A 19,692-nucleotide genomic window follows, 5' to 3' on the forward strand; every position below is an offset into this window, starting at 1 on the left:
GTTGTGTCATGATCAGCTAAAAAAAACTGTACTGGCTCTTAAAACAGTCTGACATTTAAACAAGGGAAAAATATCATTTGTTCCATTAGTAGGGTGCATATCTCTCTCTCCAATCATCTCAACAATGTACTTTCCTCTTTGATGTTCACCATTGGCTCCGTCAAATTAGTTTTGTGGTTTGATGAGTGTTGTCACAACTCCTTTCTTACTTCTGCTGGGTCTGTAAATGTTTTCATCATACCTGGAGACATTATTTTTACTGAAGCAATATATAAAAGTTTGTACGTGATGTGTAACAATCTGCACAACTTCATAATTGATATGAATCTAGTTTTCCATTTTCTTGTGTGAAGTGAATAGATCTGCTCAGCAAACATTCTCCTTTCCACCAAATAACGTTTTTTGTTTGGTTTCCACAACAATGTAAAGTTTTTTTTTCCTTAAGTGCAAATGTCTTAAATTCTACCATAATATATCATGGTCTACATGGATTGCCCCATCAAGATGTACAGGGGATAGAGAAAACAATGGGTTCTCTTAATTAAAGTGTCTGATACAGGGAATCCAGTCCACTCACTGATCTTTTTGTGGGCAAATTCAAGGCAGTTCCACTCCTCAAGCTGTTCAGGAACTCCAACAAACCTGATATTCTTTCTACAAGCTCTGTCTTTGAATTCTGAGTCTTGTCCTCATATAATTACACCTTGCTTCCGAGGATTCCATGTGGGCTCTCAGCTCTGTCCCTGTGTCTTCTAACTGTTGAAGGGTGTCTGACTGGGCATTAGGGTGGATGATATCTCCTTAAATATTAAATCAGTTTGTTTTTCAATATACGTACGTTTGTAACTTAGTCTTCATGTCTTTTGTCTCGTTTAACACAGGTAATAGAGACACCAGGGATTTAGCTTCATTCAGACATGTTGCATTATTTGAGTTCTGGCAGTCCACTGTATTGACAGCCAAGAAGTCCAAGGTCATGGTCGGGGCCTAGCTCAAGGTTATTGCTTTCTTATAACATTTTCTCCCCTTTTTCTGCATAAACATACTCTGGACATTGTCACAAATTCACCAGTTTAGTTTTACGGTTATACACTGGCAAGGGTGGAACTTACTTCTGGTTAACAGAAGAGAGAAAGCTGTCAGTACTGTGGCTCAAAGGGTCATCATAGCACGAGTCCCCTTTCCTGTGTTGTCATTCTAACAATAAGGAATGGCTGGTGTTGGCTGCTTTAACATGTGGCATGCAGTACATTGTTTGAAGCAGAATTCATTGTATTTTTCCTTTGTACTCATTTCTGCATGACTTATGGTGTAACAAAGGTTACTGTCCTTTATTATTTGGGTTGAAACTGAACTTCATTATTTCTAATAAGTGCTCCATCCTGATTAACAAATTAAAGTGAAACAGAAATGAATAAATAATTTAGTGTCTTATCTGTCCCATCTAGTGACAACTATAGGCTGTTAAACAGCAGCTGTGCAGTTTCTTAAATTTCAGAACAAATAAAGGATTCATTTCTAGCAGGTAACCCATATTTACATAAATAACTGCACTTGCACTAGTTCTATATACCTTCATAAATCAATGGAAATGAAAGAAATAGCTTATAAGTGGCTCTATTTGTGGGGCTAGAGCTTTGCATCACTAAAAAATCTGAACTGAAAAATAAGTGACTGAACCTTACCAAACTCTAACTGACCCTAAGAAAGCAATGTTGTGTCAAAATGAGAAAAGATACCCAGTGGTCAAAGGATGGAACTTGAATCAGAGAATTAATTTATAGATGGTATCAAATCTCAAAGTGTAACAAAGGCATCGAGTTGTTTTCTATTTCTCTTACGTTGATTTCCTTATCTGCCACTGTACTCTGTTGTATGGTATTGAATAATAATATATAATAGAGGTTCAACAAGGACCAAAAAAGAGCAACCATATAAGAGAATAAATCATTTAAGATAAAAATAGATCACACTTGTTCACTGGCAACTCCTTTATCGTCCTTGTTTAAGAAAAGTAACTATATAGCTGAAGCCATAGTGCTAAAACAGCACATCATTTATGGGGTACATGATGTCAAGCTAAATTTGAATGTGCAACATATTGAAAAGCCAAGAAGCTAAAACATTCTCTGTTGGTTTCCAATTATAAGAGCACTGAAATGCTTAAGGCATAAAATAATAAATCATTTGACTTGCAAATAAAAGGGAAGACGTATATAGGAAACAGTTAACAGTGGTCTTTCAAGCCTGCTATTAGTAACAGCAAAGCTGTATGGCAGCTAACGTGCCAAAGACTCTTAGTGTAAGCAACAGCCACTTAAAAAAAAGAAATAAATAACGATTGAAGAATAGGAATGGTTAAGTACTCAGTTATCCATCATGCCTCATTATTAAAACATTGCAACCCTGAGGCTGCACAGCCAAAAAGAAAGTGAAACACTTTTTTTTACAAAATTAAATATTTTTCTTCCTCTGAGTTAAAATATATTAATAGACACAGTGCAGGGTGCATCAATATGGATGAAGTGATGATACTGATGGGCTGCACAAACTTGAAAATCTACTTAATTTGGCAACATATTATTGTTTCTTTTTATGCAATTCTTTTAACTTCTACTTCATCTGCATGAATGCAATGCAGTAAAAGAGTAGTGACATCACATAATGAACATAATGCAAGCAAATATGCAATCTTGCATTCTTCAAGTGCTAATTCAATAAAGATGTTTTGTGTTTCAAAAAAGAAGAAGAAGAAGAAGAAAGCCAAAGTTGAGTGACAAGTACAGACAGTCATGATGAATGTTGAAGGCTGACTGGAGATAGAAATGTCCGCACAGGAACTAACACAATATGAAGGATTAGGGGGAATGTGGATACGGCGGGATGATCAGCCATATGAGATAGACAGACAGACAGAATCCATAAGGGAAAGGGCAGTTGAAAAAGCATGAAAGTCAGTTAAAAAAATACAGAAATGGGATCAGATTAATCATAGTTTACGCTTGAAGGAGAGCAGGGTATAGTCAAAGTGGAAAGCAAAGGCAAAACGTAGAAGAATACGTGCATGGGGCAGGAAATGAAAGAAAGTGCAACTATAGGGAGACAAAAGTAGACTTTGGTTACTGAAGACTCGGTCACAAAAAAAAGAATATGGTTACTGAAGTATCAGTCACAAAGTATATTAAAAGTATTGCAATGGAGGCAGCAGTGACAAGACCAAAGTGAAACTGTTTTTGAGATTCATACTATAGCAAAAGGTGGGATGAGGTGATAACAGGTGGCCAGCATGGAAGATGGGTGGATATATGTTATGGTGCACACAGTTTCCAATGACCAGAAAAAGGGGACAGTTCAGCTTCTAGCAGTCCATTGAGATAACAATGCAAGGGTTTGCTCTTACCATCTCAGATTAGTTATCTATTCACGTAATGAATATACCAAGAAAAGAAAATTTCTGAGAGTATAATTACTGGCTGCAGTAGTGGACTAAGGAGAACTCCTTTGACTAGTTGGAGGATGGTGAAAGACTTGGCAGAAAGAACAACTCTATACCAGGGAAAGGCTCCATCTTAGCCAAGAAGGGATACTAATGCTAAGTGCTGGGTTTAAATGGTAGACTTTAATGACTTTAAAGAAAGATGGAATAGGATAGGAGGCAACATCAGCAGAGGAGGAGGTAAGTTGTCATGCAATAGAAAAAGAGAAGAATAACCACAGTTGACTTGAAGCATGATTATGTGGCATTGATATCCAGTGCACAGGTTCTAGACAAGAATATTGACTTACCTTTGGCAGTGATGCAGGAGGAGGGAATGGACATTGCTGGTATTACAGTAATATGCAGCAGTGTCAACAAGAGGTGAGGCAGAGAAATGTTTTACTATAGATTGCTCAGGAATGGAACAGAACGGAGGGAGGGGTGGAGGTGGATTCTAGACCTATATAAAGCAAGACAGAGCCTCACCTCAGTCTTCATGCCCACAGAGTGGCAGACAGCTACATTCATCCCACTCCACAAAGGGGGATCCACTTTGGATCCCGGGAACTACCATCCCATCAGTCTGACGTGCCTGATCTGCAAGGCCATGGAACGTATTATCATGGAACTTATAAACAAAGACATTGGCAACCTTTAAACATGGGACTCCAGCCAGTTTGGGTTCATGAAGGGCCAACCTTGCCTCCTGAACCTGATCGACTTCTTTGAATCAGTCTCGAGAGCCGTGGATGAGGATAAGATGGTTCACACAGCCTACTTGGACCTCGCCAAGGCTTTCAACACTATCCCCCACTCTGGAATCATAGATAAGCTTACTAAGCTGGGCATTAATCCCTACATCACTCGATAGGTTGCAAACTGGCTTACTGACAGAACACACACTGTAAAAGTAGCCGACTTCAAATCCAGCTCCAGACAAGTGACAAGTGGTGAACCACATTGTTCTGTTCGGGGACCACTCTTGTTTGGCATCTACTTCTCTGAAGTACAGCCAACAATAAGGGACTATGGCTTACAAGGTTCACAGATGACTGTAAGTTGGGAGTCATTATTGAATCCCCAAATGATATGGATATACTACAAAAGGGCCTTACCGAAACAGATGCCTGGTGCCAGAGCCATGTCACCACAATAAACAGGACATGCTGGAGGGATAGATTCCTGTCCCAGAGACTTCCCATACTCTGGAACAAGCTACCCATCTATAACAAGCAAAGTTTTTCATTAGCAGTCTTCAAGAAAAATCTTGATGAGTAGATGAGAAATAGGAAATACACCCCGGGATCACTTCTGTGGCTCTGCTCAACAGGGGCACAGGAAAATAACTTTCTTGGGTGGCATAAGCCAGGGAACCTTGTTGGCTAGGCTTACATACGCCCTTGAGCCGATAGCCTATTACCTACCTATCAACCTATAAAAAATACATAGTTGCCCCCTTTGGGAAAAAACACGTACCTGTGAACTACCACATAGGTGGCAGTATGCTAAACACAAAGTGTGATAAGAGACCTAGGGACTCAGGTGGACAGTGGTCTCACGTTTGATAACCACATAGCCACAACGGTCAGAAAATCCTTCTATGTGGCACACCTCATCACTAAGGACTTTTCATCCAGAAAAAAGGAGGTCATTGTCCCTCTGTACTCATCCCTCATTAGACCCATTATAGAATACAATGCCCCATTTGGTATGTTCCTCACAAGACATCTGCAACAACTAGAAAGGCCTCAGAAATACTTCACAAAGAGAATCACAGGCCTAAAGCAGATGCCTTATGCTGGCCATCTAAAGAAACTCCAGCTATACTCTGTCACATATCGCCTACTCAGAGGCGATCACTGCCTAACATACAAGGCCATGTCAAACCCAGAGTTGTTGGACATGTTACACTTAAAGAAATCTCAATCCCTCCAAGCCACATGTTCAAGGGATCTTAACCTTGTCATCATGATGAATAGAACATGCTGGAGGGATAGGTTCCTGATACAGAGACTCCACATACTCTGGAATAGGCTGCCCATACATGTCAGGCAGAGTGCCTCAATGGCCCTTTTCAAGAGGAACCTTGACGATTGGATAGGAGATAGGAAATTCACCCCAGGGATCCCCATCATTAGCCCTGCTAGACAGAGGTCCAGCAAAGTAAATATTTGTGGGAAGCAATAGTCAGGGAATCATTATGGCTAGGCGTATATAGACCCTAGGGCTGATAGCCTAGTACCTACCTATGAACCTATACCACTCTGAGAGTAAAGAGAAGCATAACAACACTGACAAAAGATGATAATTTGTGATTTCAGGGAACTAGAGTATGAAAAACTGGAAGTAAGTGTCAAAAATGAGTCAAAAGACTGGAAGTAAAGTTGAAGAAGCAAAAAAGTGCATGAACATATCAGGAATGCTCTGCTTAGGGCTACGGACAAGGGGATGCATAATGGGCAAGACGGCAAAAGAGGAGGAGTCTCATATGAGTACACAATATAATGAATAAGGTCGCTGACTAGGGAAAAGGACATGGCATGTAAAAATAGACGTCAAGTTGTAGGGAGGTGGTTGGAGCTCAGTACAAGGAGGAAGGCAGAAGAGTAAGCATAGACATGATAGCAGGAGAGGCAGAAACTGGTAAAACAGTCAAGAAGCAGTAACAAAGACATCTTCAGGCATGTTTCAGAAAGGAAGAAGACATGAACACAGCTGGGCGCACTAAGCAGAGACAGGATGACAGGCACAGAAAACGTAGAAGTGGGCATGCTTAAGAATTTTGCTTTGGCCCATAAAACTGAAAGAAACAGGGTTGTACCACATTGATGGGGTAGTACGGGAGGGAGTGGAGAGCAGTGGACACTCACTTTTATAAAGTGTGAAAGTATAAAGGCTGAGAGTGAAGTAAGAAGCTGAAAGTACCTCCAAGTATACTGCTGACCTTCTGACCAAAGTCTTCACAAGTCAATGGCCACTGTGGAAGTCCAAAGTGGCTGGATGACAACAACCCTGGTATTCTTGCTCAAGGTGGGAGGCAGTAAAATTCCAAGTAACCACAGGTTTGTTAGCCTCATGGCAGTGGGAATAAAAGTCATGGAAAAAAACTGAGAGAAAGCTTGATTACTTTCTTAAAGGGAAGCAATCTCCTGGACAAAAAAACAAATGGAGATTATGGCCAGAAAATGCTGTGAGATAAACAGGACCCAGTTTTATATATGTGTTACAGGAAAACATGACATTGGGGGGGGGGGGTTTCTAGTAGGAATACTCTACATTGTCATAAGCTAGGCAACCTGGGAGGTTTGCAATTTGATCATGACTAAAAATATGGATTGTTGCATCTCTAAATGGAGGACACAGAGAACTGGAGTGAGAGGAGCAATGTCATAAATAAAACAAACTGACACATGGAGTACAGAAAGGGTTATGCCTTGGTCCAGTACTATTCAAAGTGCTCATTTCAGACAAATCTGAGGGAGTACAGAGTAGGGCCAGGCTCCTTTGAGATGACACAAGTTAGAGACAACAGTAGGGAGTGCTGTAAGAGTGTAAGAAAGTATTCAGAAGATCTGTCCAAATGTACAGTTAAGGTTGTATACAACAAATGAAAAATATTGCACGTGAGCTACAGCAATCCTGATATGAATCAGCTGGTATGAGCTAGGGAAATAGAACTAATGTGAACTATGTAAGAAAAATATTAGCATCGTACCCGTATTTGACTGCAAGAATTATAATGCAAGGGCAATGGCATCTTCAAACAGAATGGTGAGGTGTGCTCTAATGACACTACCCCCCCCCCCTCCAAAAAAAGGAATGCTCCCATTACAATTAACCCTGCTCAGGCCTCTCCAGGAACACTGTGAGCATTTCTAGGAATTAGACAATGAGACTGACTTAAGTTGGAAGACCTGAGAAAAGTGGCACTAAGGATGCATGGGATGGAGAGGACAGGATATTATCAGAAATCCGATGAGTTAAAGCTCTTCTTAATAGATAAAAGACATGGGGGTGGGGAACATGATATTGGTGGATAAGATTACATCAGGGAAATATGAATGAGTTGGGATATGAGAATCACAGACAGGAGATTGTACACACCAACACCTCCTTGGATATACAAAAGTACTTTGCAATGGAGAAATGTGTGGATTCGTGGAATGGGCTACCAAAAAGGTGTTGGAGAGGAAATCCATAGAGACATTCAGGAAGGCATGAGTCAAGTAGAAAAGAAGTGACAGGAAAGATTGGAATGGAGGGTAGGTAAAGTGCTACATGCCCTTGAAGGTCAAACTAGATAGGTTTATAGACTCCTGCCATAAAGCAAATTTGATGCAATGTGATATAAAATACTGGCAACCTATAATACACAGCATATTTGCTTCCTTTAATGAACTGTATATTTATGATGCAGAAAACAGAACATTTATAATTTCCTTTCATGCATCTGTTGCAGTACCTGACAGGTGCACCTCTCGACTGAGCTGGTTTCAGCAGTACGGTAATAGTGGTGTCTGTTTCATTCAGAGTCGCATCTGCATCATATTCTGCCATCACGGGAGCTGGGTTGTAATAAGAAAAGAAAATCATATGAATGATAGATAAACAAGGTTTCAAGTTGTTATTTCTACAATACAACTAGAACTTTCCAGTATGCTTGAGATTGGGACTGCTATCTTTATTTTTATTGTTATTAATTTAATAATAACTGCAACTCCTTAGATATAAGCTGAATCATTTTGTAAGCTTCAGTGTGAGTTTCTAAACTGAGCAGCTCAGAGTGTAGGTTCTCTAAATATTCAGCAACTGCATAACAGATTACATAACTTTTAGTTCATTTGTGATTTTGTAATATATATCTATATATCTATATATATCTATATCTATATATATATATATATATATATATATATATATATATATATATATATACATACACACACACACACACACACACACACACACACACACACACACACACACACACACACACACACACACACGCATTAATAACTGAATGTTATATCTACAATTAGATGTTACCAGTCGAGTTCAAACATGTATGTTTACTACTTCAGCCGGTACTGTAAATTATATGCTAAATCAGTCTAGCTACATGATACATATGAACATTAGTGATTGCGGTTGTTTTGCTGGAAAGTGAAGTTTCATATGTCAAATGTCATCCAATAAAACAAGGTTATGCTTATAGAAAGTGATAGAATGCTTTAAGCCATTTATCTTTATGGAAGACATTGAGATACATGTGTTACCTATGCAAATATAAAAGGTAACAAGAAATAGAAATATAGAAGACAGACATTATTTGACTATTTAGTGAAGCCACATAATGAAGGTATATATGACTCTGTCCCCATGGTTGCAAGTTTACAATTATTTGGTTTTATTATAATCCAAGTGATACTTGGCAGTAATAACCATGCAGCCAGACAGTCAGAATGGGGAGGTAAAATGCTGCGTGCCTTGAACACAGCTCAAACTGTTAATATTGACGTGAAGGCTGAACAAAAGATGCACATGAGAATAAGAAACCTATACTAATCTCATCAGAATCAGTAGGAATCAAAAAGATTTGGTGCAAAATAATAAAGAAGTGGTGAAAATGGTGAAGGATGCAAGTGTCATTTTAGCCTGTCCCATTTGGTGAATGCAGATTGGTTGAGTTAAAGAACATATTGATTAATTTATGTATTAAAACATTCCACGTGGTCTTATATGTTGTCTTATCTGTAATGACCTTCACCAAGAAGTCTTCCCTGTTGGTAGTTTTTCAGCACTTTGATGATGCACATTCTCCTCTGAAACGGATATTATTGCATGTCATCTACGTTCTCTAGTTTGTACTGTATGGTCTGAAGGAGACTGCTGTTAGTGATCTGGAAATGCTGAATGAGCTTTTCACAAGTAATAAAACAAAAAACAGAATTGACCAGACTCAAAGTGGATAAAATGCAATTAATTTAATCACATAGAACCACATTAAATAAGCACTTTCATCTCTCATGGAGACTTCATCAAATGAAGATCTGATGAAGTCTCCACTTGAGATGAAAGCGTTCATTTAATGTGGTTCTATGTGATTAAATTAATTGCATTTTATGCACTTTGAGTCTGGTCAATTATTTTTTTGTTTTGTTTTATTAGTTGGGTGATTTTTTTGGCCATTTTTACTTGTTCCAGCTTTTCAGAAGTAGCTGTGTCATGCCACCTCAACATCCTGGATTTGTGGTAGATAATGTGTGATCATCAATGTCATCTTCCAGAAGCTAATGAATCAGTCAGGAATGAAGCAGATCATCTTACGAAACAATCAGAGACTTCTTAGTTATATCATCTACAACTGTAGCAGCAATCATCCTACAAAAAAAACCCACAGGATATTTGCATTTTTTTTTCAGTTTATCATAGACTCCTTAGACATCCTGCTCTGGTAAGTCACTGATAGCTGCTAAATGTCGGATGTGAATGGACAAGTTGATATCTGTCCTATACTGGTGTTAAATACCAATCACCTCCCACCACAGCATTTAACAGTAGCAGAACAGGCATTATTTGAAAGTATCTGGTGTGAAGCGTATCCACAGGGATTTTATTGCTGTCCTCTTAAAAACTGTTGTGACTATCAGGTGCAACAAAGGCACTCAAGGATCCTTGCAATTTTGTGCAGTAGATTACACATTGAAATGTTTTCCCATTCACCTTTATAAGACAAGATAATGTACATCAAGCACATGCTCCTCTCATTTTTTATTCATTCTGCAAATACTAAAACTAGTTACCCATGGCTTTTGGTACTGGATAACTGTAGTTTTGGAAGCTTCAGAGTTACTATTAATAATAGGCCTAATACTGTACCCTATACTATTTGTTTGGTTTGAGTTGTTTTCAGGTTAGGGAGAGAGGGAATTTATTCCTATCTTCCTTTTAAAAACAAAACCTCTAGAAATGTATGGTATGTTTCTGTGAGGGGAAAACAGAAAGTACAAGACATGAAAATTGCACTGTATTTCTTCGATATTTTTGATGTTCTTCGTCTTCCCTTGCTGCAGTCCTGACAATTGGGTATAGTCCGCGTCCCAGTCGGCCCGAATACCAGAGTATAAGGCTGACGTCGGTCATGGCGCCTTAGACTGACGTCAGCACGTCAGGGTACTAATGCGCATGACCGACGCCATTTCCTCAGTCTTTTTTGCCGCATGGTCCGATGCAGAAGCAATTTTGCGAGTGCAGGTTGGCGTTCTGAGATTTTCCGAAACCGGAGTTTCAGACCGAATACAGAGTTGGCTAAGTAACCCCGTTGGGGAACATTTTGGTTTTTTCTTGCCTCAGTATTTAACCGGATGTCAGAAAAAGTGAATAACTGTATTTCTTGTGGGAAGCAGATACCGCATAGGGATTACCATACATTGTGTATACCTTGTTTAGGGCCTGAGCACGACGTTGTTGGTTGCCGCTCTTGTGCTAGATTTAACAAGCGCACTATTAAGAGGAGGCTTGATTGTGCTAGGTTAGTGTTTGGGAAGCGTAAGGACAAAACAGTGAAGTCTAGGGGTGAGGAACCGGCAGTCCCGGACGTCGGTCCTTTAGAAGGCTCAGGGGAGCCAGAGGTTTTGCCAGGAGTCTCTATGGAGTCTCAGGCAGATACTTTACTGTTACAGGATGTGCCCTCTCAGGAGGTAGGCCAGGCTGAGGGGGCTTCTCAGGTAACTGTTCTTCCCTCTCTTCCCAAGGTAGTTAGGGCCTCTCCTTCTGTTGCCAAAGCTTCTTTTAGAGGAAGGCCAAGTTCAGCTTCTGTAGGGGCTTCTCCTAGCATTTCGTGCTCTGTGCCTAAGAAACATATGCTTAAAATGGCAGAAGATTTGATTACTCTGATTAGAGGTTCTATGCCCCCACCTGATAAGAGGCCTAGGGTGGAACAGGAGTTTGATAGTTTTGAACAGTGTTCACAGGCTTCAGAGTCTTCTGTGGAAGACTTGCAAGAGTTTCCTACTTATTCTGATTCTGATGTGGATGATTCCACTCCTTCAGCTTCTCCTCCTGAGGATTTTTCATTTCAGAGACTCTTCACTCCATGAGGGAGCACTTTAAATGGGAAGGCCAAGATTACTCTGACTCCAGAAAAAGGCTTAGGGAATTCTTGTTTTTGCCCCAGCATAGGCCCTTAGCTATTCCTCCTGTGTTGAATGTGGTGGAGGATGTTTTGCAGAGGCTTCTCTGAACCCTGATTCCTTGCCTCCTGCTCCTGTTAAGCCTGATAGGTATTATAGGGTGCCCGAAGCTCATAAGTATTTGTTTAAGAGTCCCAGGGCGGACCCAGAAACTGTTTCTCAGGGGCCTAAAGGTGTTAAAGCTTCTGTGGTTAAAAATCCTGTACCCTCTGATAAAGAGGCAAGGGCTTTGGATAGGTGGGGTAAGAAAGTATATACTTCTTCCACTCTAGCCATGAGGGCGTTGAATTGTCAATTTCATATGCTGAAATATCAGAATTATCTCCTTTCACAATTGAAATCTAAGGTGGATGCTTTGGCGGAAGGTATTGAGTGTAAAGAATTGCTGGATTTGGTTCATGTGTCTGAACAAGTGGGTAAGCATTCTTTGCAGTGTGGTTTTGATGCTGTTCAGGCCTCCTCGAGGGTGGCTGCTACTAGTTCTGTTCTTCGCAGACATGCATGGTTGAAGGATCAGAATTTAGCTGAGCATGTTAAGACCAGGATTTTGGATGCTCCTTTACAGTCTGATGTGTTGTTTGGACCGCCTGTGGAAGCAGTTTTAAAGAAAATGGAGGACAAAGCTAAGTCTATGCAGACTGTTAAAGATTTTTTGCAGGTGCAGCCTCCAAGTTTAGTAGAAATTGGCCTGCTAAGGGGTGGACATATCCTGCTTATGGTTCCCAGTCTAGGAGGTCTAGACGTGGTAGGGGCAGGGCTCAAGGTTCGTTTAGGCCTAGATCAGACAGTTCACCTGCTCAGACTTCTGGTGAGGGCAGGGGTCAGTCCTTTCGTAAGCAGAACCAATGACCTGCCTTTTCAGCTGCCAGTGGGCTCTCGTCTGGCAGCTCCTTTGGGAGGAAGATTGTCTCTTTTCAAAGAAAATTGGGATTTAATCACTCAAGACAGATGGGTGCTGGATATCATTCATCACGGGTACAGATTTTATTTCCACACAATGCCCCCTTTCAAAGGCATGCCAGATGTTCCTCCTCCACAAAGAAAAGAGGCTCACAAGCAAGTTTCTCAGTTACTCCAGATAGGGGCTATTCAGCCAGTCCCTGTGTCAGAAAGGGGCTTCGGATTTTATTCTCGCCTGTTCCTAGTGCCAAAGAAGGGGAACACGTGGAGACCAATTTTGGATTTATCTATCCTCAACACTTATCTGGACATTCCCAAGTTCAAGATGTTGACGTTACAGCAACTGTTACCTCTGCTGGGCAAGGATCACTGGATGGTAACTTTGGATCTCAAGGAAGCTTACCTTCATGTGCCCATAAGGCTAAGTTGCAGAAAGTATCTGCGGTTTCGAACTGGAGATTTTCATTATCAGTTCTCTGCATTGCCCTTTGGCTTATCTACTGCGCCCAGAGTATTCACAAAGGTTCTGGCTCCAGTGATAGCTTACTTCAGGCTTCAAGGCATTCAAATTTATCCTTACTTGGACGACTGCCTGATTCTGGCTCAAGAAAAGGAACACCTTCTACAGCATCTGGAATATGTCATAGCAGTGCTAAGATGCCTAGGGTATTCTGTGAACGAAATAAAGTCCAGTCTAGTACCCTCTCAAGACATGTGCGTTCTGGGTGTGAGACTGAATACAGCAGCCCAGATGGCCTTTTTAACCCCGGACAAACAAAAGAGTCTGTCACTTTACTTCCATCAACTATCTCATCAGTCCGTGCTGACTGCAAGGACAGTCCTTCAAGCATTAGGGTTCATGGCATCTTGTATTCTGGTGCTTCCCAATGCCAAACTGCATATGAGGAAGCTGCAATGGTATCTCAAAAATGTATGGACACAGCACTGCCAAGATTTGGACACTGTCATTCAAATAATACCTTGCCTTCAAAAGGAATTCTTGTGGTGGGCTCAGGAATGTCACCTAAACAAGGGACTCTCTGTGACCCGGCCAGAGGCGAGTCAGATTTTAACGACAGATGCCTCGGACACTGCTTGGGGAGCTCATCTAAATGGAAAGTGGATACAAGACAAGTGGCCTGCCAGACTACAGCATCTACATATCAACATGAAGGAGATGTTAGCAGTCCAGTTTGCATTGATGGCGTTCAAGGAGTTACTTCTTCCAGGGCAGGTGTTGATTCTGACAGACAACACAACTGTCATGTGGTACATCAACAAGCAAGGGGAACACATTCTTATCCTCTATGCAGGCAAGCAATGATTTTATGGGAGACTGCGTTAAGCCTGCAACTGACTCTTCAGGCAAGGTTTCTGCCAGGAGCACAGAACTCCCTAGCAGATGTATTAAGCAGACAAATCATGGATCCCCACGAGTGGAAACTGGATCTTCATGTATTTCAGAAATTGACAGTGTCATGGGGAACTCCAGACATAGATCTGTTCGCTTCTCCACTAAACCACCAGCTGCCAAAGTATTGCACAAAGGGGTTTCATCACACAGCTTGGAAAGTGGATGCTCTGTCTTTCAGTTGGAAAAACCTTCATGTCTATGCCTTTCCACCTCTACCTCTTCTTCCAAAGGTATTACTAAAGGTCAGACAGGACAGGCCAAGGATGATTTTGATAGCTCCAGATTGGCCTCGGCAACACTGGTACCCACTTCTAAGGAGTCTTGTAAAGAAGCCTCCATGGCCTTTACCTCTGATTCCTCATCTGTTATCTCAGAAGGACGGTCATCTGCTCAATGTCAAGCTTCAATCTCTTCATCTCACAGCTTGGCATATTCTGTGTTGAAGCATGGTAGGTCTCAGCTTCCTCAACAAGTTTTAAATGTGATTATGGAAGCTAGAAGGCCTAGTACTAGGAGAGTGTACGCAGAAAAATGGAAGAGATTTTTATTTTGGAGTACAGCAAAGAATTTGGAGATTTCAGAGCCTAATTTGAGTGTGGCTCTTCAATATCTTACTGAGTTATTGGACAAAGGTTTGTCTTTCTCTTCCATAAAGATTCATGCTGCAGCAATTTCAGCTCACTATGATTGTGACCCACCTTTGTTTTCGCATCCTTTGTTCAAGCAGTTTCTTAGAGGGCAAAGAATATAAGACCCCCACGTAGAGCTCCTACTCCTGCTTGGGATCTCAATTTTGTGTTGGAAAAACTTACTCTACAACCTTTTGAGCCTGCAGCTACTGCTGAATTGAAATATTTGTCATGGAAGACTGCTTTTCTGTTGGCTATTACTTCTGCAAGAAGGGTGTCTGAGTTGCAGGCCCTTATGGCAGTAGAGCCCTTTTGATTTTCCATAAGGACAGGGTATCATTACGTACTAATCCTTCCTTTATGCCTAAGGTGGTTTCTAGTGTGGCTTTAAACCAAACTATTCATTTGCCTACGTTTTTGCAGATCCTCAAAATAAAGGGGAAAAGATTTTGCACACTTTAGATGTACACAGGCAATTGCGTTATTATTTGAGCAGGACTAAAGATTTTAGGCAGTCTCAGCAGTTACTTGTTTCTTTTGCTTTAAGTTCACAGGGCAAGCCTGTGTCAAAACAAACTATTTCTAGGTGGATTGGCTTTTGCATTGCATTTTGTTATTCCCATCATGGCAAAGAGGTTCCAGCTGGGATTAGGCCTCATTCCACTAGGGCTACTGCCACTTCAACAGCATTTCTAAGGGGTGGCAACTAAGGATATTCTGGAAGCAGCTACTTGGAGTTCAGTGCATACTTTCTCTAGGCATTATCACCTGCCTATATACTCTAAGACTAGAGCTGGTTTTGCCACAGCTGTTTTACAAGGCATGTTGTCAGCTCCTGCTACTTTATAATTTGCCAGCCTCCCTTACCTCTGCTTTGGGATTCTACCCAATTGTCAGGACTGCAGCAAGGGAAGGCGAAGAACATAGTACAGTTTTGTACCTACCATAAATGTAGATGTTCGAGGATTCCCTTGCTGCAGTCCAATTTACCCTCCCTCCTTCCCCTCTGTGTTTCAGGGTGGTTGTGTAGGTGAGTTTACATGCTTATATTTTTTGTATATATTACTGTATATATTGTACATGTTTTTTGGTGCAGGTTGTTTTTGGGACTTGTCTTTTTGGGTCTTCTGACATCTGGGGCAAGAAAAGACTGAGGAAATGGCGTCGGTCATGCGCATTAGTACCCTGACGTGCTGACGTCAGTCTAAGGCGCCATGACCGACGTCAGCCTTATACTCTGGTATTCGGGCCGACTGGGACGCGGACTATACCCAATTGTCAGGACTGCAGCAAGGGAATCCTCGAACATCTACATTTATGGTAGGTACAAAACTGTACTTTTTGCAGGTTGCTTGCGTTCCAGTTAACTGAGAGTTTACTGTATACCATTGTAGCTTTTTTCTTTAAATTACAAGCAAGGGAAATGTTGTCATTAATACCCTGTGCTGATGATGCATTGAGTCTTAGTTGCTAGTACAATTCTTTACACTCAATTAAATTGTCTACATCACCACTATAACATGCAGCTTTTGCTCTGCCAATAATAAAATGTAAACTTTTTTTAAATTAGGGCAATCAGTTGTGTGCCTATGTAGTGCATTCACTGTTTTCCTACATTTAATATCATAAATGTGCTCCCTAATTCTTTCTTTCAGCTTTTTAATTGTTTTGTCAATATAAAAAGCCCTGCAACTGCATAGATTTTTAGAGAATGTCCAGATTTTTTGGCCTATTCCTCATAAAATTTGTGGTTTTCTGACAAATCACTGAGGACTGAAGTAACTAAATAATGTCATACAATTAAGTTTCAGACTTAATTTCCTTCAGAAAATGCATGCTAAGACAAATGTTATTCTAGCAACTTTGTAAGTCTATAAGAACAATATTTAAAATCCGTCCCTATTTTGGGGTCTTTGTTGCGCTATTTTAGGCTTTGTCCAGATTTCTGGTGCTAAGAGGTATGGTATGTAATGCCCCGGTTGGGGGGGGGGGGTCATCAAATAATTTGATCAGGCTTGGCCCTGTAGCTAGGTTGCAGGAGACAAGAGCCTGAATCTTCAACACCAACTACCAGCTTGCTGAAGGAATTGTCAGTTTGAGTTACAGTACATTTTCAGGTAATTATGAGTTTCAGCGCATTTTCAAGGGATTATGAGTTTCACTGCATTTTCATGGAATTGTAAGTTTCTAGGGAAGAAAGCTTTACTGTTGTTTACGCTAAGTCTGTTTTCAAAGTGCAGCTAACAGTTTTGTCATAGAATGATTTCCTCACCACTGCAGACATGTGATGATCAAAGGCTAGATTATTATCTGTGTGTGTCCCTAAGTCCCTGACTACTGGGTCAACTCTAAGGGATTTGTTGTCAATATGATAGTTACCAGGGATGGATGACTTTCCAAAGGATACTATTATGCATTTCTTGGCCTTTAGTTTTAGTTCATGGCTCTGACACCAGTTATTTGTCTGTGTCAGCCCCTCCTGGAAAACATTTCTGTTAGTTTGAGATTCAATGACAGCTCCTAATTTGCAATCATCTATAAATTTAGTCAGCCAGAGACCACTGACATTGGCCTTGACTTCTGAGAAGTAAATGCCAAAAAGAAGCCATCCAAGGACTGATCCTTCAGGGACTCCACTTGTGACTGGACTCTTTGTAGAGGTGGACTCCCCAATTCTAACTTCCTGGGTCCTGTCTGTGAGCAGGTTGGCTATCCATTGGGTGACATAAGGGCTTTTATCTAACCTGCTGAGTTTGTCAACAATGCCTGAGGGGGGGATTGTGTCAAATGCCTTGGCCACATCATGGCAGGCAGTGTGAAAGATTTTGCCCTCATCCATTGCTTTCAGGTTTAAAAGCCTGCATTTGCACTGGTTTCCCACCTTTCCTGTAACTAGTCTAGTCCAGATACAGATCTTCTGTATCCAGTACTGTTTGTAAGTTTCTGAGTGGTGCCAAAATCTGCTCTTCAATTTCTCCCTTAGATCTGCTAGTTCTCTCCTCTCCTGCACTTTTACTAGCTTATTAGTCTAGCACTTTACCATACCAGACTTCTTTTAGCAATTATTGTAGCACACAAAAGTGCTACCAGCACTAAACATTCTACAAGGAAAAAGCTCCAGTACTTATTATTAATGCCCACCCCTCCAGGCATGTCTAAAGGTCAGTTCCCTCTTCTTTCTCCTACTAACCTGGTGAACTTGGGCATCCTGAGGTAATGTAGCAACTGCCTCATGTACACCGACAACCCTCTCCTCTAACCTCCCAACACTCAGACTTGTGAGAGATGCACTTGTATATCCAAATTGGAAGCCACGCACTCTCCAACCAAGATGGGAATAGCTGGTCAAGAGGAGAAGGTCAACACGTGCACCACACTACATGGAAAACATAGCCCTCTAGAACACACACCAGCAGTACCTTCACAAAAAAACACAAACCACACACACACCTTTGTGGAGGCTCTCAATAAAAATATACCCAAACAGCAGAGGCCTCCAAGGCAGAAATGCACATGACAACCACAACACAACACTAATCACAAGACACATAACTCTCAACTCTCCTAAACATTGTGCCACTCAATCAAAGCTACTGATGCAAAACAGCATGCCCAGCACACTAGTCATAGGTGACTCGATAGTGAGGCACACTGATGTCCCACTCACTAGGTTGAATAAGGAGAAAGTAGCAGTCAGCTGCCAGTCAGGTGCCAGGATCGGCCACATAATGCACGCACTCAGGTCCCTCAACAACAAGTACAAATATGACTCTGTCATTGTATATGTGAGTGTGAATGACCTGAGACATACCTCCTTGGAGTACATGAAAAGACTCATAGAGATGTACTCGGATTATGCAGCCCAGGCGGGTATGACCCTAGCCCTGAGCAGCATCCTACCATCACCCAGAATGGTACCACAGTACAAGCAGAAAATTATTGATTTCAACAATTGGCTAAGTTTCTGGTGTCATTCTAAGGGGATCCAGTATCTGTCTGCCTGGGATGACATGACTGACAGACCTCGATGCTTTGCCAGAGATGGCCTGCATCTGTCACCCCTGGGCTTCTGCATACTTGCCAAGGGTCTTGCCAACTCTACAGTGCCTTTTTTAGGCAGTGTTCCAAAGACCAAATTACCACTGTAACAGCTACAAAAACAAATGCAGTCTGAGGGTCATGCTGCTCAACATTTGTGCTGCAACAGAGACCTGGTTCAAGGCAGCAGAAAGCACCCCTGCACTACCAGGCTATAACTCATTCCACACCTTTCGACCCCAGAAGTTGGACTGAAACTCCAAAGGCAGTGGTATTTCCATATTCATAAAGGACACGCACATTTGCAGGTTGGTAGCGCAACATAACGCATCAGAGATACTTCATGTGCAGCTAACATTGGGAAAGACAGTGATTCAGGTTGTAGCCTGTTATAGGTCCCTAACCATGTCCCAAGACTCACACTCCATGTTCCTAATCACCCTGGAGAATATTAGGGTCCAACCTAACACTCTCATACTGGGCGACTTCAACTACCACTCCATTAACTGTGAAAACTACTGATGTACTGATACACATGCCCAACGTTTCCTGGAATTCATTAATTCCAAAGCCCTGGACAAGCTCATTCTTACCCCCACTAGAAGTAGCAACATCCTTGATCTGATCATTACTAACATGGGTGACTGTTGGTCTACACTCATAGTCAACTCCTCCCTGGGTAAATCTGACCACAAACTAATCACCTTGGAAATCCACATCCATCCCACCCCCCACAAAGGTAACCACCATGAAAAACTTCTCCAAAGCTAATTTTGGACTCATAAAAACATAGATGGCTAACTTAATGGCACCCATGCAAATGGAGAATAGCTGCATGCCCACCAAATCATACACCAATGCATTGTACGAACACGTACACAAATGCATGGATCTCACCATATGAGATAGAACTGAGACGCTCTCCTCCCAAAAAAGGAACCCAATCTGGTGGAAACTGATGCAGAATAAGGTGAAGTCCCAAGACTGGAAAAATTCCCTTATCAGTTTCAACAAAAAGTTGAGATGCCCCATTAAATCCTC

At 41.3% G+C, this 19,692-nt stretch overlaps 1 protein-coding gene across 1 annotated transcript in view; it reads right to left on the minus strand.

Annotated features, from left to right (window-relative positions):
- Positions 1–19,692, minus strand: part of PTPRT (protein tyrosine phosphatase receptor type T) — a 3,212,182-nt gene that overhangs the window by 725,380 nt on the left and 2,467,110 nt on the right. The window contains exon 17 of the mRNA XM_044089009.1: positions 7,941–8,043. Within this exon, the coding sequence (XP_043944944.1) occupies positions 7,941–8,043 (103 nt within the window). The remainder of the gene's footprint in view (positions 1–7,940; positions 8,044–19,692) is intronic.

Source organism: Protopterus annectens, chromosome 12.part0 (genome assembly GCF_019279795.1).
Source record: "Protopterus annectens isolate FY-2018-M chromosome 12.part0, PAN1.0, whole genome shotgun sequence".
NCBI classification, from domain to species: Eukaryota; Metazoa; Chordata; order Ceratodontiformes; family Protopteridae; genus Protopterus; species Protopterus annectens.